Source organism: Perna viridis, chromosome 9 (assembly GCF_037379345.1).
Source record: "Perna viridis isolate PV_CMFRI_1.1 ecotype Kerala chromosome 9, ASM3737934v1, whole genome shotgun sequence".
Lineage (NCBI taxonomy): Eukaryota > Metazoa > Mollusca > Bivalvia > Mytilida > Mytilidae > Perna > Perna viridis.
Genome location: NC_142453.1, coordinates 12,961,393 through 12,983,768, shown reverse-complemented (window position 1 = coordinate 12,983,768; position 22,376 = coordinate 12,961,393). Strand labels below are relative to the sequence as shown.

At 34.3% G+C, this 22,376-nt stretch overlaps 1 protein-coding gene across 2 annotated transcripts in view; it reads right to left on the bottom strand.

Moving 5' to 3' along the window:
- The window catches only part of LOC148606836 (sodium-dependent serotonin transporter-like), a 35,315-nt gene that overhangs the window by 6,082 nt on the left and 6,857 nt on the right, over positions 1-22,376 (bottom strand). For both annotated transcript variants that reach the window (XM_088547132.1, XM_088547134.1), the window contains exons 2-6: positions 20,009-20,622; positions 10,877-11,011; positions 7,954-8,176; positions 6,366-6,504; positions 5,891-6,025 (exon numbers count right to left, since the gene is read on the bottom strand). In XM_088547132.1, the coding sequence (XP_088403258.1) occupies positions 5,891-6,025; positions 6,366-6,504; positions 7,954-8,176; positions 10,877-11,011; positions 20,009-20,447 (1,071 nt within the window). In that variant the 5' untranslated portion in view covers positions 20,448-20,622. The remainder of the gene's footprint in view (positions 1-5,890; positions 6,026-6,365; positions 6,505-7,953; positions 8,177-10,876; positions 11,012-20,008; positions 20,623-22,376) is intronic.

Genomic DNA, 22,376 nt, shown 5'->3' with positions numbered 1-22,376 from the left:
TACGTGATTCGGCTTCTGAATCTGTTTTGATCTTGAACTTTGTGAGTTTTATGTTCGTAAAGTTTTATGAGTTTTATGTTCATAAGGTTCTATGAGTTTTATGCTGAATGATATCAGTTATCCGAAATATTCATTGTAAATTTTACCATCTCCTGGTGATGTTAAACTTATTTTAGACGTTTATTTAATTTATTGTTATGTTTCGCATCGTTTTTAAGTCTAAAGGATTGTACAACGATACCGAGAAAGAAGTTAATACACTATAATAAAATATATAATGAACAAAATTTTCATTCAACAAATGACCTTCTTCGGTGCCTTAATTGAACTGAGAGTGTATGAAAGTAAATGGTCTGTGAGCACAACTCACTACCTAAGCAGGTGAATACCTGTGACGTAAACAATTTTATTGACAGTTAATGAAGATTTTGAACATTGTGTTATAGACACATGTAGTGTGTTGATCTTGAACACTGAACTATAAAACTAAAAATATTTACAAACACTGTAATAAGGATCTACAAAATAGGAAGAACTTAATGTTTTTTTGTTAATTCCGTGTGAGTGTAAAACACGGAGTTCTTTTATCCAAAATCCCTCCCGCTTCACTCTCTGTAGATCGCTCCAGACCGTGTTTTGTTCCACGATGATGATTTTCATTTTGTTGAAATCATCGAGGCAGTGGTTTGGTAATCTGAAGTGTTGACTCACTGGGAGTAAAGGATTTTTTTGTTAGGTCGCTCCTGTATCCGTTCAAGCGCTTGTGAAAAGGCTGCTTAGATTCACCAACATATTGAAGGCCACAGATGGGACAGTGGAGCAAATTTATTACATTAGCACTCTTGTAGTGCACGTTACAAAATATTTTGTAGCGTTTCCCCGTAACTGTGCTGGTGAATGATGACGAGTGGTGCATTTGGTTGCAACATTTGCACCTTTTGTCACCACAGGAGCGACTCTCGCCTGGAGTCAAGTTGGACTTAGATATTTCAGCCCTCACAAGCAGACTACGCAAACTGTCTGGCTGTCTGAAAGCAATCATAGGTGGTTCGGGAAAAACTTTGGATAATGTTGAGTTTCCCTCGAGAGAGGTCCAGTGCTCACGAATGGTATTGTGGCTGTTTTTAAGGCAGGGGTGGTATGTTAGAAAACAAGGGGTTCTTTTACATTTTTTCTTTGCCTTGATGGGATATAGCCTAAGAGCTTGACTAAATGGTATACTCCTAGTCAAGCGAGATGGATGACAGCTCTTAGGCATATTCTCTCCCTCTCTCTCTCTCTCTCTCTCTCTCTCTCTCTCTCTCTCTCCCCCGATAAGGTGCTGGAGGTACCGAGGAATGAGATGACAGCTCTTAGGCATAATCTCTCTCTCTCTCTCTCTCCCCCCCCCCCGATAAGGTGCTGGAGGTATCGAGGAATGAGATGACAGCTCTTAGGCATAATCTCTCTCTCTCTCTCTCTCCCCCCCCCCCGATAAGGTGCTGGAGGTATCGAGGAATGAGATGTTAGCAGATGTTTCGTGAGTGAACTTAATTGAAAGATGTTGATTGTTGGCATGTGCGACAAAAATTGTTTAGTTCTTCTTTGCCATAGAGGATTCAAGTAGTTCTTTTTCAAATTTTTCCATGAAATTATTGGCAGAAGACTAAGCCATTTTGGTACCCATTGCTGTGCCAGTTATTTGTAAATAATGGTCTCATTCAGTCAGAAACCAAAATATTTTTTTTATTCTTCATAGATGTTTTTGTAATAATAACCACATAAGGAAGGTTATTAATATTACTATAACTCAACTCGTAACAATTATACCCGTTTAGTTTGGGAATTATTTATAAATATACTCTATATGTTCCAATTGCATCATTTGTGTATTGAGTAATAAAATATAAACCGAAATATGCAAAACCAAAACAAAAGACACACAGCTGCAAGTGTTCAAATAAAAGATAAGCTTGAGGAAAATCCGAAGACTGCAATCAACGCACATATGATACGAATATTGTAGAAGTTTTCCAAAAATTTAAAAAAAACCCGAGACATCAAGGCCTTAATCGACACAAAAAAAGACACCGGGTCATGAAAAAAGGACCAAGCCAATGAAGTAACAAAGAAAATTAAAGATACGTGAAACACCCCGACACGTGACGGCAGCAAGAAATATTAAAATATTAACATTAATACATGTGCAAATAGATATTTTGTTACTACAAAATTTTCACATGTCGTTGTATACCGAGAGGATCTGAAATACTTATAGAAAACTGGTACTAGTACTTGCCATGTCCTCTTTTGGAAAAAGAGTTTTTCTCGAACAGTTTCATTCATTGCCAATGATAAGAAGAATTAAATCATTTCATAAATAAGCATGTACCATTGTCTAGGTCTGATATAATAGCCGTAAGTTGCTTTCCTCTGAAAACCATCGGAGCTTGTTGAAAGAGTCAGATGCAAGGGTCGATATAACGGTCTTCAATCAGTCAATAGTCTGATACTAGTACCAAGGTTAATATAAGAGTCCCCAGTCAGTTACGCGAGTCGATATAATAGTCTCCAGTCAGGTACCAGGGTCAATATAAAGGTATCTAGTCTGATGATCCTAGTACTGTTGATATAAAAGTCTCCAGCCTTAAACCGCTGTCTACGTAAAAGTCTCCAGCTTGATACCAGGGCCGATATAAAAGTCTCCAGCCTTAAACCGCTGTCTACGTAAAAGTCTCCAGCTAGATACCAGGGCCGATATAAAAGACTCGAGCCCGATACCATTGTCGATATAAAAGTCTATAGTCCGACCCCATTGTCGATATAAAAGTCGCCAGTATTAGTACCATTGTCGATATAAAAGTTTCAAGTCAGGTGCCAGGGTCGTTATAAAAGTCCCCGACTCATAACAGGGTCTATATAAGAGTCTCCAGTATGATACAAGGCTTCATATAAATGTCCGGTACGATACCATCGTCAATATAAAAGAGTTTAGGCTGTTACAGGAGTCGATAAAAGAGTGTCCAGTCTGATACCAGGGTCTCCCCCGATGTCAGAGTCACCAGTATACCAGGGTCGATGTTAGACTCCACAGTGTGATATTATCTTCTATGTTAGAGTTTCCACTATGATACCAGAGTCTAAATTAAAGTCATCTCAGTCTGACAACAGGGTCTACCCCAATGTCAGAGTCACCAGTCTGACACCAGAATCTACCCCAATGACAGAGTCACCAGTCTGATACCAGGGTCTACCCCAATGTCAGAGTCACCAGTCTGATACCAGGGTCTACCCCGATGTCAGTCACCAGTATGATACCAGGGTCGATGTTAGACTCCTCAGTATGATATTATCTTCGATGTTAGAGTTTCCACTATGATACCAGAGTCTAAATTAAAGTCCTCAGTCTGACAACAGGGTCTACCCCAATGTCAGAGTCACCAGTATGATACCAGGGTCGATGTTAGACTCCACAGTATGATATTAACTTTGATGTTAATAGTTTCCACTATGATATCAGAGTCTAAATCAAAGTCCTCAGTCTGACAACAGGGTCTACCCCAATGTCAGAGTCACCAGTATGATACCAGGGTTTACCTCAATGTCAGAGTCACCAGTCTGACACCAGGGTCTCCTCCAATGTCAGTCTCACCAATATGATACCAGGGTCGTTATGAAATTGTGATACTATTATAAACAACAGCTACACTACCATAACAGATTTTAATTGTTTAAAACTGCATCAGTGGCCATAATTTTAGCATTTCAAAGGCAAATATTTAATTTAAAGCTCATCTGTCAATGGCCGAAAGGAGATGACTTGATTCTCAATCATGTTAGCAAAAAATAATTTCTGAGAGTGACATAAATAAAAATAGATAATTGTAAACACGTCACATTCTGTAGTTGACAATAAATTTTGTCTGGTGACCTGGAAAAGCATTCATTGTATAGGTCTCTAACCCCGATCAGTTTTGATAACAAAGACATAATCAACCACGTTTCAATTAGAATGGTAACACTAAGGTCGAGATGTTCAGTGTTTTGATAACTTATCGCATTGATTTTTATATGATAAATACACTTTACGTAAGAAAACTACTTATCAGAAATGATACTATTGGGGCAGCCGACATTAATTTGAGTCAATACTTTCCATTGTACTTAATTGATGAAAATGAAGTAGAAGTACTGAAGAGAAAAACATAAATGGCTAATTAATATTTTCAACCGCCGATTGTTCATTATGTGGAACAAATTGATACTTCTCTTTTCTGAGGGAGTCGCTGTTCTTATTAACATTTTCCTCTTGCAGTATCCAACATTGGCCGGAAAAGCATGTCTTAAAAGTACTTAAAAGTATACCGATAATAATTGGAAAGATAAACTCATAGCATTTATTATATTAACTAAATTATTTTATTATCAAAATATAATTTTCTGTCAATCAAAAATATTTTGTGGTTTTAAATCATGTTTTTTAAACGTGTGCATGAAATATTACTGATCCGACGTGTATCTTCCGAGTAAATACGATCAATTATGACTTATATTGCTTCCTAGGCAGTAATGCAAATTGTACATGCAATGACATCCTTTTTTTTTTTATCTCGTTCGGAAACGTTCTGCGTATGTATTTGGCGATCATCTGGTTAAGCTGCTAAATCTGCGCAGGAATAACCGAGATATATACATAAGAAATTCGGCTGTCACCTTAGTAATATTACCAAAAGTTAACTAGATCTTATATGATGATCTACTATCAACTATTGAAATGGTCGAACGTGTGCTGCGGTGAAACATTCTATCTCATGAAAGACTTGGTTTTAACATTTAAGTGAAGAATCCAAAGCTTAGGTACCTCAAACCTCAGTTCGTGATACATTAAACTGTATCTGCATTGGTACAGTCGTTTATATGTTATCTCTGTTCTTAAATGACACTTGATGGGGAAAATAATGTAGCAATACTTTCTTATAATACATCGGCAATACTTAATGACTTCTTCGAAAATATTTGTAGCTTAATGTTTTCATTTACATTTTATTTGAACAATGTATTCTGGTAAATGGATGTTTTAGACAAAGATTTAATTTCATTTACATGCAATGAGTATCGTCTATAGATGTTTGTATATTATATTCCAGGAAATCTACTTCTTGATTTAATTTTTGTTCATCGAGGCATAATTCATCTGTCCAATCGAGTTCGTTCAAATGATTACTTTATAAATTGATTATGGTACACTCATTTAGTTACATAAAGATGAGTCTTAAAATGCCGTTCCCATAAAAATAGGTACTATTTTGAGATATGCAAATACTGGCAGGATGGACAGGGGGTGGGGATACGGGGATTCAGGTGGCGGAAATTGGTAGTTGAAGGGGTGGGGAATGGGGGATGAAAAATAAGGGAAGCGGAAATTATGGTTGGGAACCATAACCGGGGGTGATGAAAGCGGTCGGGAAGCTGTGGTCAGGAGGGTGGAAGGCGATGAGATAGGGGAGGGAAGCGGGGATGAAGTACCCACAATCCACCCCTCTTAACTACTATTTGGGTTTGTCAATAATGAGATGTTTAAACAATTTTATGGATAAAGTACAAGGGACGTGTTGTTCAACCGAGAAATAGATAAATATGACTTTGTACCATTGCACGTCAACAACTGATGAACAATAACTGATTACGAAAATGTACATCTAAGTAGTAGTTCGATAATAAAGAACTATAAATAAATAAATAGAATTAGTACGCATTGCATATTTTCAACGTCACATTTTCTAAAATGTTTTACTTTATAATCATGTACACGGAGGGAAATATTTGCAGAAGGATGGAAAGATAATTGCAGATTCCAGGTTTTACATAGGAGCCAGATGGCAGGCAAAGTATGTAGATTAAAATAACTTGCATCAATTTTAAGGAGTTTTGACCAGACAGGTCTGAGGTAGTATATGATACCATCTTTAGCACCAGGTAGGGTACATCCTCTAACCAACAGTATAATAAGGACAATGTATGGTACAGTAGCTGTCACCCAAACAACCTGCAAGAACAATCATCATAATGTTTAAACTGTTAAATTGTTGTTCATTAAATGTAAATACTTTTCTTTATTTTGAATCACATATGTTATGCAAAGGATTTTTACCCACTTGGCCTTTTTCATTGATGGCGCTATTTTCATACAACTTCGTGGATGTAGTTAAGGGTTATGTCAGGTTTTATTAAGTGTTTAAATATATACACGTTTGTCTTTCCTTGGTTTTTGTTCAATGAAAAATACTTCACATACAGAGCTAATTTACAATTAAATAGTTACTTAGAGTACGTTTTTGTGCCTCCATTATCAAGTGTTACTAGGAAGAAATATGATTAGTACAAACCTTCCCTGATGATTTAATCCCTTTCCATAATGAAAAGTACACTATAGCGAGGACTGCCAACAGACATAGAACCATCTGCCATTTTGGCGCGCCGATTCGTTCTATACCATAGGCGTTATCTTGCTCAAGAACCTCATATCTAAAGAATAAAAAAATAAAAACAGTTTATTTCTCAAACAAAAGAGAACTCTGTATGACAGTGGTTACATATTCATTTGATATTTATTATCCCTATTATACAATTTTAAAGGCATGCGATAAAGTCTGGTATTAGCAGAGATTAATGAAACGTAGAAAACGTCAAACTGTTTGTGCCAAGAAAATTTAACTGCAACTGGTATGGTTATAAATGAGATGTATATATTTCACTAGAGACTCAAGAGAGCCTGGGTCGCTCGCCTGGTTTACCATTCGCTTATTTGAAAAACTGGAGGAATGAGACAGGCTAAGTTCAAAACTGAATTATCAAATGTAAGAAATGCTTTTAAAAACATTTTTATTACCTTAATCAGAATTTTGCTCAATGCAACAGTTTTGGAATTATTTTAAAAAAAACTGTCTTCCGACCCCTATGTTTCGTTTGTGTATAGGCAACCATATCTATTCACGGATTAAAAATCATAAGTCATTTCGAGCATAATACACTAAAGAACCAATGTGCTAATTTTCATTAAATGATCTTAAATTGTTTTAGAGATGAACATTTTCAAAGTTGTACTGGTGAAAAAAAATTCTAAGAATTGTTTCAGGAGCCATTACTCCTACATACGTAGACGAATCGTTTCGAAAATGGCGGCATTGTGGTGCTGAACAATATTATCTCTGCAAAACTTTTGCTAAAGGCCACTGTTTTTGAGTTATTTGCAAAAACTGCCTTCTGACCCCATATGTTCTATCATGTTTTTTCATGGATCAAAAATCCAAACGGTCATTTTGTGTTGGATACCCTAAGGAAAAATTATGCCAACTTACATTGAATACTATAAAACGGTTTGATGAGAAGAAAATTTTCAAAGTTGTATATGCGAAAAAATGCAAAAAAGAAAAGCTGATTCAGGGGCCACAACTCCTACATCAGTAAACGGCGGTCATGTTTTTTCACGGATCATAAATCTCAACGGTCATTTTGTGCACTATACTCTAAGGAACAATCATGCCAAGTTTACATCCTGTCTGTCTAGTAGTTTCAGAGGAGAAGTCTTTTCCCATGACGACAACGGACGCCAAATGATGGCATAAGCTCACTTGGCCTTTGGCCAGATGAGCTAAAAAGTAGTTAACCGCCATCTGGTTACAGATTTGCCAATTTTAGATTATAATTTATGACCGAAAGTTTTGCAAATTATTGGTATCTTTATTGATGTTATTGCTCTATCTTTTCGACTCCCATATCATGTAAATACATATTTAAATGTATGTATATATCAAACATTATACCATTTGTAAATAATAATAATAATCAACTTACAGAAAGTATTCCTTAACAGCCAGATTTGAAGTATTTATCACGTGACTGACGTTATACCCGTCAACAACTGATATATCAAAACATTATACCATTTGTAAATAATAATAATAATCAACTTACAGAAAGTATTCCTTAGCAGCCAGATTTGAAGTATTTGTCACGTGACTGACGTTATACCCGTCAACAACTGATACACAGTTCGGCGTATTCCATGTGTTATTGCAATGTGACCAGGGCAAATCAGAGGTAAACGATGCAAACAGGTAGTAAAAGGCCCAGGCTATTATAGTGTTATAATACATTCCGACAAATGTAGCTACAAAACAAATCCCGAAGCCAATACCTGAAAAAAAAGTAGATAATGTATAGGTTATCCGATGTAGCAAAAACATGACAAATATGCTGTCGTACCAGCAGACAAAGCCCAAACAAATATTGTTTTTGTCTGCAAAACGTATTACATCCAATGTTTATTATCAGGCTTCTGGGACAGGGTTATGTTGCACAAGATTGAAGTCATCTCGTCACTACAGAAGTTTTATAGTCGTCATCATGAACTCGTGGATCGTTACGATGCATCCATCTGCACCATGAAAACTGACTTGTTCAACGTGTAATAGTTTTCTTTTCCTCTTTCGTCTACACCGGACTTGAATTTTACGAGCAAATCGGCGGATGTTTCTAGAAAAGCAGAGGACACTTACCCTACCGGTGCACCTGGTCCATGCTCCCAATTTTTAGTGGAGTCTGAGTTGTTCATTTGCTATTGTTACTTTGTATGTATTATTTTAGTTATTTTATGTTCTTTGCTTTGTATGTCTGTTTTACATGTCTGGTCTTTGTTCCTGGATTACATTTTTTTGATTACCGCTAGAACCTTAGTTCCCTTAATTAATCTTTATCATCCAATTTGTTATTCTATAATCATCAATATTTGGTGTTTCAAATTTTGAGGTGGATACAAGAAATCTCGGACAAAATTTAAACATTGTCATTTCACTTACTTGTCTATATAATATCGTAAACAACCGGACTTCATGTGACAAATATCATGGTAAATATGGTATGGTTTGTCTTAACAACATTTTCTTCAGTTTTTCATCATACAGGAATGTTTCATCTTATATTATTTTTGTATTTAAAGAAAAGAATGGTAATTCTGTTAGGCCGGGAAAACATTTTAATTCTTCGTCGGGTTGAGACAACAATTATTCATGATTCATGCTTATTTTGTGTTGTGTCGCGATCTGGGTTTGTCAATTCTGTGTCAGATCGGGGGAAGAAGATATCCCAGGATGGTGAAAGTACTAAATTAAATAACAATTTTGTGTCAGATCGGGGGAAGAAGATAGGCCAGGATGGTGAAAGTACTAAATTAAATAACAATGCTGTGTCATACCGGGGGTAGACGATATGCCAGGATGGTGAAAGTACCTAACTAAATGACAATTCTGTGTCAGTATTTTAAATGTTGCGTTGTACTTCAATTATTTTCAAAACTAAAAATGAATTTAAAAAATTATCAGGACAAAAAAGAAGAAATGATATCTCTATCAGATTTTATTGGATACCACAGAAAGCAAACAAACATGAGCGCACATGGAATTTGTTTTCATTGCACCAGTGCGAATATATATTTATGTAGTTTTAGGTTCATGAAGTCATCATTACTGAGCCTTGCTTCACAATGAAAAATGCTTTGCTTGATTTTTTTACAATACTATTTTTCCTATATACTGCATTCACAAATTAGCATAAACAAATAAATACTTCTCGAGAATATTATCAACTGCATTTGTGCAAAACGATAATCAGTACGACTTTATAGGCCATCATTTGTGCAAAAACAAGAAGGGAGTGATCGATTGTAAGTGATATATATAGTTCATATCAAAAGTCAGGGTTTTAACTAAAATGTACAACTACTCTAGCTGTGTGTTAATGTCGGGCAACAATAATACCACACTCAACAATGACCACGTTAAGACTTCACAGTGGCAATGTCGGGCAACAATAATACCACACTCAACAATGATCACGTTAAGACTTCACAGTGGCAATGTCGGGCAACAATAATACCACACTCAACAATGACCACGTTAACACTTCACAGTGGCAATGTCGGGCAACAATGATACCACACTCAACAATAATACCACACTCAACAATGACCATATTAAGACTTCACAGTGGCAATGTCGGGCAACAACAATACCACACTCAACAATGACCACGTTCAGACTTCACAGTGGCAATGTCGGGCAACAATAATACCACACTCAACAATGACCACGTTAACACTTCACAGTGGCAATGTCGGGCAACAATAATACCACACTCAACAATGACCACGTTAACACTTCACAGTGACAAAGTCGGGCAACAATAATACCACACTCAACAATGACTACGTTAAGACTTCACAGTGGCAGTGTCGGGCAACAATAATACCACACTCAACAATGACCACGTTAAAACTTCACAGTGGCAATGTTGGGCAACAATAATACCACACTCAACAATTACTACATCAAGACTTCACAGTGGCAAAGTCGGTCTCGGAGACCTGTTTTTTAACTGCATAAAAAGTGTTCGTAAAAGGTCGTTGTTTTCTCGTATGATATTTCAATTGGAAAATCCAAATCCATAAAAATTACAATTCATCTATCATCATTAACCTTTCGAGGTGTCCTGTGCAATTAGATTTTCAAATGTGAACTTCACTGAAAACTTTCAAAAAGGATATTTAAGTAACATTTTTGAATTCGAGAAACATGTTGGCCTAAGTGTAAAGGAAAGAGACAAGTTTGAAAATCGGTTTTTCAAGCTCCCATTATGTATGTTCATACCGAACTTGAAAACCAATTCTAGATTACACTAAAGTACACATGTTTCATGCTACAAGTTTTTTTTTCTCATGGAGTACAACCTTCGATATTGTTTTTGTCATTATTAATCTTGACTTAAGACATTCAGGCGAACTTAATAATAAGTCTTGTTGGCCGACTATTATTATTTAATTAATCAATTATTTAAGTTTTACCTGTGAACAGCGGACAAATTCTGTTCCATATTGATATTGCTCCACATCTCTGGAACTGACCTAGTGCAAGTTCCATATAAAAAAGAGGTAGTCCAAGAAATATCAACATGATGAAATATGGAATTAAAAAAGCGCCTGAAAATAGAGAAAAAAAACCAGTAACAACACAAATAAGAGCTACATATATCATATACAAATGTTGTTGTTGTGAAATTAGAGAGGATTCACATGAAATTCACATGAACTTCAATTGAAATGTTGCTTTCACGTGAAATTCACTAAACATGAATTTCTTGTGAAAATTTCGCGCGTAATTCACTTTAATGCAAGTTTCACATGGATTGAACACGGCAAGTCAATCTTTGAAATCTATATTTGATCAACTCATATTAGTTCACCTATGTACACACTACATTATATGGGAAAGCATTAGCACTAAGTTGTATAAAGCGGCGAATCTTAACAAACATTCATAATGCAATAAATTGATAGATTGATTTAGTGAGTGAGTTAGTGTGCGACAGTCTTGTAAGTTACTTAGCTTGTTAATGCATATTTGATTAATTAGGCTAACCCTAGATCTAAAAGGCCGACACTAATTTAAGTCCCTTTTTTAACACGGTAGCTCATGGTCAACAGAAAAACTCATCTTTAACTGGTAATGACTGCAGGCCAACCAGCCATCACTTTTTAATAGACATTTCGCGCTATAGGTAGGAGAAGTAGCTACAAATTTCATACTCGTTCGAATTGACTGGTCGGAGATACGACCTTTGCCTATCCGCTCTACAAAGGCAGTCGTCTGATGATAAAGTTTTCTTTTAATGTGTTAATTCCCTTGACATCTAACAGGCAAATTTCGAAAAGGCAGACGTTATATTAGATGTTAGAGAAAAGTTAATCATACTCCTTTGCTTATTACTAAGGAAAGGTCTTTATTGCCAATATGCAGAAGTTAATCGAAAGATTTCTGAAGAGAATGTCAATTCATCTTAATGCCAATTGTTAAGACACACTTAGACAAATCGAATCAAATCAGATTCACAGAAAATATTAAAACAATCAACTATTTCCATGTTACGGGGGAGTATGCAATTACATGTCTATCATTCCTGAATGTTATATCACTTTGTTAAATACCAAACCATCGTTAGAACAGAAATAGAATTTATTTGTGTGCCTCCGGATACAGTCGTGGTTGTTGCCTACACTACACTTGTATCCTCTGATTACGTCCACGATCAAGACATACATATATTCAACTTCGTTTTTGTTTATCTATGTGTCATCACTACTACTTCGCTTTCAGTCGGAATGGAAGTAGTAGAAAATATGCTTACGCGTTTTCAGCAATTTTATCGTTAGACCTCACTTATTCACGTATCAATCCGTTCCGTTATTAAGTACTGTTCTGTATATCAATCAGGCAAAATGTGTATAAGGTGTGGCATATGAACAAAAAAGCACAGAAATCTTAATGCATTATCAAAGTATTTATACCTCATAATGTCAAGATAAAACAATTACGATGTTTGTAAAACTTGCCTTTTTTTAAGATACTGATAGGTCAAATTTAATTGAGAAACATTATGGAAAAATGGCGGAAAGTTTTTCCCAAACTTTTTTTCTGTTTAATAAGTCAAACAGTATCTATGTTACAGATACTTCAGGATAAATTTAAATAGCTTATTGGAAGTTTTCTATATGTATTGATTATATTTAATGCAAAAAAAACCAACAAATTGAGAATAATGATGTGCCACCCGTTGCCTGATTCTTACACAAAACAGTACTTTTTTAAAAAGCTCTTTTCGTTATACTCTACTAATTAGCATAAAGGTCCTATGGATATTAATAAGTTTGGCAGAGCTTTCAAATATTGATTGTACATCTGAAGAGGAGATTGACATTTCATCATCTAGCAGACCTGACCTTAAAATGAATCGGACTTTGTATCGACCTAGTTTGTTTGTTTGTTTGTTGGGGTTTAACGTCCGAGCAGCAATATTTCAGCTATATTCAGACGATGAACATTAAAAGGATGATAAAATGAACATGAAATGATGATAACATGAAAAAAGGGATGAGACGCAAGGATAATAGGATCGACAAATTTTGATTGCCACTAGAAAAAGGGAGTGATGGGCAGGGTCGGGCAATTTAGCCTCCTGTGGCGGAGCACAAAGGTTCCCACTCCTATCGAATACCACAGCAGGGTTCTTTAACTTGCGAGGAACGTGACATCTTTCCCAACACGGTGCACCACTATGGTTTGAAGTCAGGTTTTCCGTATTATAGCCTGACAACCCCAGCATGTAACATGCCAGGGGTACCCCATTCCACCACCTGGGACACACATTCCAGTTGCTGTGGGCAGAGCGCCTAGCCCCCGGCTAGGTTTCTGAACACTATTTAGACGCATTTTACGACAAGCTTAGCGCTGCTGCAGGCCTATTCTTTTAACACCCCGACCTGCGCAGGGCGTATTGACCTAGTAATGCATCAAAACTATCTTTCTCATCATACCAGGTAGGGAAACGCTTCCATCACAATTTTAACAATTATAACTATAGATAATGTCGTATTTTAGAATTAACATCTATCTATTGGTGAATCGTATTCGATTTTTGAATTATGTAAATAACTTTATCTCACACAGAAATCTTTTATTTAGAAGAATTACATCATAACTAATCAAACTGTTATCAAAATGTAAGAATTCTGAAGGAAAACACACTTTCTTCTTTGCAAGAATCAAACAGTTAAGTTCAGTTTTAAGTGCAAAGTTTTCTGAGTAAAGATAATTTTTATAATAAAATGTCAAACTTGGAAAGATATTATACAGACTGTCAGTTAACTATTTAGATTTTTCTATCAAAATTTTACGGCTTTTGAGTTTTTCAAACAAACTGTGAATAATCTTGGATTTTTCCATCAATAAATCACTCAACTTAAAAAAATTCACATAATAATTTTGAAAATTGAGTGCAGTATTTCAAAATAAAGCAGCAGAGTAATTTTATGAAACAAATTATCAAAAGACAGCTACACAGTTATGGTGTTTTGTTTCTAAACACTGTAGCAGAATTTACTATTATTTAAAAAGAAATAGTAAAATTTCCGAGCTTTCGTATCGCACAGTCTAATCAGACTCAGTTTTAAAATGAAATGGAATCATTTGAGACTCTTCAAAAGATGGAATCTTTACTCATTTTACTCAACTAGACATAAATCGTGTACTTGGTTGTTTCTGTTGATCTGTAGTTCTGACTTACTTTATTCAAGAAATTAGAAAAAAAAGTTCTCGCAAAAAGTACTTTACAAAGTGATACTGTTTACTGTAAAACAACATCGGAAGTCCAGTAATGGAGTATGGCGATACTCAACACTACTTTCTAAAAAATAAAATGATCACATTTCAAACAAAGATAAGATATATTATCTGAGGTTTTCCTAGTAATATATGTCATGACAATTAAGCTGATGTTTTTCCACGGTAGAGAAAATCAAAATTGCAACAAATTCAAGAGACTGCAGTAGATCATTGTTACAAAATTAAATTTCAATGAAATTGTTGCAATTTTATCTACAATTTAAAAAAAAACAAACTATATTCTCTTTATGCCTTTTGATACAATATCGAAACATGAGTATATCTGCAATAGTACGCATGTAAAATTACAGTTTCTTTATAATTCCAAGACACCTGGCAAGAGTTGACATGAAAAATGGACGTTTTATTTTATTATAATGTAATGTTTCGCTATCCATTTCATACAATCTAGAAGTGTTTTATGAACTACATACCAACCGAAGACGGGTATTGTACATGTATTGTCTGCCTTATCAATTGTTCCATTCAGTCACTATTAGGTCTGATTTTGATAAGATTACCATCGTCGATTACACATGATAAAAAATCTTAAGACATAAGCAACGGACTAGCCGAAAACCAGCAGATGTAACATCCAATTTATGTTAAAACCAGTGTTCAAAATATCGAACTAAACCCCTCAATCGATATTTAAATTATTATTATTATTATATTTACTCAGTTAATGGAATTGCAAGTAAGTAAAACCCATGAAGGGTCAAAATGTTTTTATTATTTTGCATCTTCCCTTAATAAAGAGTTTCCATTGACATAATTAAACAGGTCTTTGTTTCCTGGTACAGTTACACAGCTACCGTACCTATCCGATATATTTCATTATTTACACAATGAAAGTCCAATGCTTAACTCGGATCCCTTTCCACCCCTCTTTATGTTTGGCATTCTTCAAAATTACGGTAACACAAATTCAAATGTTTAAAAATGTGACTGAATTACCAGATGGTCTATTCCCAACAAAAATGTATGATTTTTCTTTTAATTCCCAGTAATATATTCACCCGTTTGTCAGAGTTAATTTTGCAGAATTAAAATATCTCTAAACTGATTATATATTCATTAAAAAGGCAGCGAATAGTATTGAATACATAAACAGAATTTTACTCTACCAGACTTTTTGCAATGTAAACCTAGGAAATACATCCAGTCCGACTAATTGCTTCGTATATAATTGTTTGTTTGAATTAAGGATTTTATTATGAGTTGTATACAGTTGACATATTTTAATGCATTTTCAGGATGTTACGGAGACCTTATAAGGGCATGTAAAGAAAAAATGTTTTGCGAGCTCAAACAAAATATTGTGCGCTCAAAACAAAGCAAAAAAGGCGCAATAAATAATTTTCAAAACATAAAATAAATTCTGATCAAATCATTAAGATCGTCACTTTTAGACGTTATAGTACTGGTTTTGACCGACGGCTCCGATTAGCATCTCAAGCTTCTAACTGGACAAACTCAGTCATTCGTCCAGTTGACCTTATAAAGAATACACATTTCAAATAAAGTTATTATACTAACTTAAAGGTTTATGCAAGGCGTCTGATCATGATTCATTCACCAACTACAAAGGATTTGAGGCATTCAATATTTTTACCCAACTAAACCAACTTAAACAACTGAAAACTTGATAATAGTAACAGTTATGATAATTTGACCAATTACTACAAAGCATTCACTACATTCCGTAGTGGAACTCACAGTGGAATATTCAAACTTGTATCGGTCATAAAACTTTGAAATATGAGTGTTTTATAGGTGACTTATTGTAGTCTGTTAAAGAAAAAAACGTTGCGATGTTTTAATTACTACAATTTATCCTTCAAAATTTGATATCGTAGATTCTTCTCAAGTTCTTAAGCTTTGTTATCGTATATCTAAAACAATTTATCACTTTTTAAAAGAAACCACCTAGTTTGATAGAGTTCTGTAAGTAAATCTATAATAATCTACACTTTTAAAATTTAGTAGTTTTTTTGAAAAATTGATATTCATTATTGACCAAAGCCGTGGTAATTATAGGAAACAATACAATTTGTACATTCTTAAGATTTTATTTAGAGGGTATAAGTTTTGAAAATTGTGTAAAACAAAACCCCAGTAAATTGTTCAAAGTATTTGTGAAAAATATCTTCATTGATAAGAGACCACCAAGATATACAAAGCGATAACAGATTACAGTCATGATTGAGGAAGAGAAACGAGGGCAAATGTATGTTGTCTAGAGGGATGAACTACGGAACCCCTACAACAGAGTAACATGGGAAAGGAGACTAAACAAGAAGGTATAACATTAATAAGCGAATGTTAACTTCATTACCAGGAAAGTTTCTTTTATTATGCTGTTAAAGTAATGTCAAGATAAATTGTTCAAACGTTTGTTTTTAAAGCAGAGAGTATCTTAATTATAAAACAAATGAAAGATAAACGTGGCATATACACATAACTAACATGCATTAACTTAAAAGAGTATTGGAGTTTCTTTACATAGTGTACATTATTGAAGAATTATAACATTTCAAATATTGACAAAAACCAATCAAAGCATCAATAATGGGACAACAAAATATAAGTACATACTGAACGTGAAAACTGAAAACGAAGACGATTTGCGAGTAAATACATAATGCAGTAAACAGAATCAAATGCATTAAACAAAAACAGTTCACATTTTCCTCCACAAACATCAAATTTTATATGACTATTGATGGTCAAACATCACAACTAGATAAGCTATACCATCTCAATTCTATTTTCGTTTTATAAACATAACATTGGTATATGGCTGTCTTTTTTACAATGATGTTCACTTTTCAAACCACTAAAGAAAATGATGTGTGGCACTTGTTGTTAAAATGAGTAACAACACCTTTCAATTATATTGAATTAAAAGATATATTACCGTACAATGGCTTCATTCACAGTACAAGAAACTCATATTTCTTTACAAAAGAAGCACTCGTATTCCCATTTGAAGTATAAAAAGAAGGTATCGATTTTCACGGTTTTTGAATAACTTCAAAAATAAAATGCGAATAGTAAAATATGTGTTGCCTCTTTTCGTAATTCTAGAGCATGTATATATAATACTGTAATACTTCTTTACGAAGCGGGTTGTTTTAATTCTTCACCATTTCCTTTGATTATTATCACGTACAGAAGTCGCTGATTGTTGAAACGATAAAAAATGTATTCGTGCAGAGAAATTAGGAGACTTCTTCGATGACTATCTGTAACTCTTTATAAATTTGAAAAAGTGAAAAAAAAATTACCTATATTTTTCATGTTGCAATAGCTCTTTATCATGGAATTATACCTCAGGAGACAAACCAATATGGAAGACAAATTCATTTCGAATTAACAGTCAATATTTTTTCTTGTGGTATCTAAAACATAGAGCAATTGCTTGATGTATTCTACATTTGTTCTAACCGAGACAGTGCGAATTATTGCTTTCTTAAGAACTTTCTGGTTGAAACTTTAATTTAAACGTCAGGATATCAACACTAAATAGTACAAATTAGACCCCCTCGATCGTCAACTCACTGACAAATTGACAAAGATTTTCTTTCTGAATTTCATTCCTCTATAATAACGATATTCAATACTAACCTAATTCACTATCAGTGACATTGCACTTTTTAGTAAGACTAAATGATTACAAAGTGATACCTCGTGCATGTATAGGAAACAGGTATAGAATCCCAAATTATACAAATTAGTATCAAAATACTTTTTTTACAGTCTCATTTACAAGATCACTTTCAAAAATCATCAACACCAATATCATTTTAGAAGTAGATATTTGATTTAAAGTCTATGGTTTATAATCTGATGGATATTTTCATTGTGTGTTCGGTATTGACCGCTTATGAACAGCAGTGTGACAAGAGATAGATATTTACCAAAATATCGTACGATGGTTTGTCACAAAAAATTAGCACCTATGAGGTAACACCTGTAATCAAGGTTCAAATGTTTATCAGTTTCCTACAAATCATACACTCTGGTAATGTTGTTCAATACAATCACAAAGTAATATGTTCTCACCCCCACGATTATTACACGTATCAATGTTCCTAACTAGTGTAATATACAATTAATTTGTCATTATCAACAAATAAAGCAGCATCGTGCTCCGATTCGAAACCAAACAAGTATTTCGGTGTGTCAAAATCTTCACCATAAAAACCTATTATCTGTTATTAAAACCTATTCTCTAATACTAGAATTCTTGATACTAATTAAGCAAGTAGGTGAATATTTCTTCACCAAATAAAAGACTTGTGATAACGTTAAAGGTCCTAGACAGTCCTATTCTAAGTAAAACTTTAAAAAATATCATTTAAATGTTAAACCACAAGACACAAGAATGTAAACAGGGAAATAGACAATTACACCTACTTGTGAGCCTAAACATGTGAGGACAAATGGGGAAAATTATGATAATTAATTATTATTAACTATGTCGTCTGCCTACTGTTCGTACACAACATGCAGAAGACAAATAGCCTTCGGCCTTTGTTGTGACGCACAGTAACATGAATAAATGCATGTATGATCGATATACATGTAATAATTATATATTTCATCTATAGGATGTGAAAAAATAGGAATTTTCCGTTTCATGTTCTTAATAATCAGCATGCAAAGTGCAGGCGAGGCCGTAAATTAACATAGCGCCGTGTATTATAATTAGACAGCGTTGAACGTTGTTGCGTACCAGGATCACAATGACGCTTTCTGCGTTCACGTCAAGAAAAAAAAACTTTTTATATTTTATAAGCTTATTAAAGTACTTATACTCTTATAGCTTCATAACCTAAACGCTACATAGTAATCAGATAAAAAAAAAAACAAGCATTTTAATTCCAGCAAGATCAGTCGGTTTTCAACGCAATTTAATGTATGTTGTTATAGTACATGGAGCATATATTTACTAGAGAAGAATTATGAACTACTTTTGCTTAGTTAAGGAACGATTAAAGAGGTCAAACAAGGAACATACATCTTGAAGGCAGTGACAAATAAGATTACAAAAAGAAATTGAAACTGTCCGATATTATAAACCTATTTGCATCATTAATATGTCAAAAACATTTCTTTGGTAAAATGACAATCAAATCATCTTTGAATGACACAAGAGTGATTGCCGTGTAATATAGTAAATTCTTCAGAGAGATAATGTAATATACCGGGTCAGATATGAGGCATTATGGATCGTATTTGTAGGGACACATGTTGCATCGTTTATATATATGGTTGTTTGTATTGCCAATATCATAAATCTTTTTTCCCTGTTTAACCAGGTTTGTTAATGTGTACCACGTGTAGAGTTGTCGTAAAAAAGGTCTTGGGTATTCAATATCTCAACAACAAATATGATTTACTGGTGTTAAATAGCAAACGTTCAGCGTTATTCAAGTTTTTGTACGTCCTTCTTGATTACTTGTAAATATCGGTATTAAATGAGAGAAAACGAGTTCAACTTTCAAAACAATTGAGTATTAATGTTATAGTAGCATTTAAGTAATCCCTAACTAAAATGAAATCTAGTTCGCGTAAAAGAGAGACCCCATGTAATAATATAAACGCATGTATCAGTATTAATAATAAATTAGCGGGAAAATTCTAGAGTAGACTGAAATGAGAGCGACTATATGTAATGCTTAAGTTAAAATACAGATACTAACCATTAAAGAATTTATTGACTAAGGCAAAAAATGAGAAAAAAAACTTACCTCCCCCATTCCTGTAGCAGATGTACGGGAAACGCCAAACGTTCCCCAAATCCACAGCAAAACCGATGACGGACAGTAAAAATTCCGTCTTTTTTCCCCATGTCTCTCGCTCTTCTCCTTTCGTAACATTGTCAGATCCCTCGTCAATAGTAATAACACCGTTTTTTAAATCCTTTTTAATTTCTCCATTTTTCAGTAATAATTCATTTGTGTGCGACATTTGACTTTCGCTTATTTTACGTTTTGGATCACCTTTGTAAATTACGTACGAATTTTCTTCATCTTTATTCCTAACACACACTTCTTTTCTGTCAGCTGCATTTTCTTTTAATTTATTATCATCAGTTAAATTTTCATCTTGCAGTACGTCGCAGTGATTACCGTACTGGGTGATAGCCGGTGACCTAGTATAACTAATCGTAAACAGTTTTACATTCATTTTTGTTGTGAATGAAGACTCTCCTCGCCTTCTGATTGGTCGATTGAACGTTCGCTTATCACTTAATGTCGAAAAAACAACATAATAATCATTTATACAGTTAATCTTATATAAGCAGTACGTTGTAGTATAGACTTTTTCATTTGTATATCAATGATCCAACTGAGAAATGAACCTGAAAATAAAGCGACTGATTTGCACTTGTACAAAAAAAATTAATCATAACCACTGAAAATAAGTAAAGCATGTTCAATAATGAAGAAATTATAGATATGACATTTCCTCAATATAAATTAATTGATGGATGTTAATTGATGTAATTGATCTATATTTTCATGTTTCCCACGATGAGAGTGTTTTGTCGTATCAATGCAAAACGGTACTTCAGATTGCGAAGAACAAATTTTACTTAGCTCAAATAAAATCTGACGTTGCGTTTATTTTTTGGTGTTTTTTTTGTTTTTGTTTTTTTAATTTTTTTTGTTTTACTTTTTCGAAAACTCCGACAAACAAATAGAAATCATAAGGGTTTTGCGAACAAAAAAATATTTTTTTGAATGGTATTTAGTTTAAACAAGATTCACAAATGCAGTCCAAGGCTGAATTGCAAATTTTAAACTCTTTAAATTGTTCACATCTAATTAAATTTATCCCATAGTTTTCTATTAATGACTGTTAAATTCAGAGACAAAAAGACAGAACATAATGGTAGAAAATGATAAATCACATACATGTAGCAGAAGACAAATCAATTTGGCTACAAAATGATTATTAATCCCTCTTAATGAGAGAAATGTGTCATTAGGTGTCATATTTTAATGTCTGTATACTAAAAATAAAACCTGATTTTAACTGCATATGCTTGAAATATAATAACATAATTTAAAAAGTAAACAACAACAACTTTCAAAAGTAAATACTCTACCTACAATATCTCCCTAAAGGGTTTCAATACCTACAACACTCTTTAGAGGGTTCATATTTCTATAACGCCTCCTAAGGGGGTTCCTAACCCTACACCTCCTCAGTGGTTCCTATTCATACAATACCTCTTTGGTGTTCTTTTACCTGCAGTACCTCTTTTGGAGCTCATATATATATATACAACGTCTCAGAATGTGACGACTCTATTCACTACACTGCTCCATCGGATCAAATTGATACAGGGAAGATAACGTAAACTTATAGAAGGATCTGAAAAATTCCCAACGATGTTAGAACTGTCAAATTTGCGAAGCATATTTTTGTCGTTCCCTCCGCGGGACTCGAACTCCTGTGACATCTATGGCAAGACCGCCTGCACTGTCCAACGCCCTAGACCACTCGGCCAGCTAGGCTATATTTTAGCTTAGCTAGGTCTAGGGCGCTGGACTTAGTGCAGACAGTTATAACACCGTTGGGAATTTTTCAGACCCTTCTATAAGTTTACGTTATCTTCCCTGTATCAATTTGATCCGATGGAGCAGTGTAGTGAATAGAGTCGTCACATTCTGAGACGTTGTATATATATATATATATATATATATATATATATATGAACTACCAAATATATATATATATATATATATATAAAGGTCTGAAAAATTCCCAACGATGTTAGAACTGTCAAATTTGCGATGCAAATTTTTGACTCGACCGCTGTGACATCTATGGCAACACCGCCTGCACTTAATCCAGCGCCCTAGACCACTCGGCCAGCTAGGCTATATAAAAATATAGCTTTCGCTGGCCTGGTCATTCCTCCTAGTAGGATTAATCTAGGGCTGTAACTTAGTACACGATCTATGGTAGTACGAGACAGTTCATCTAGGTGTTATTATGTAGGATAGAGGATCAAATCAATGATGCATGTCACAACAAATCAGTATTATACAACGTCTCAGAATGTGACTAGGGCGCTGGATTAAGTGCGGGCGGTCTTGCCATAGA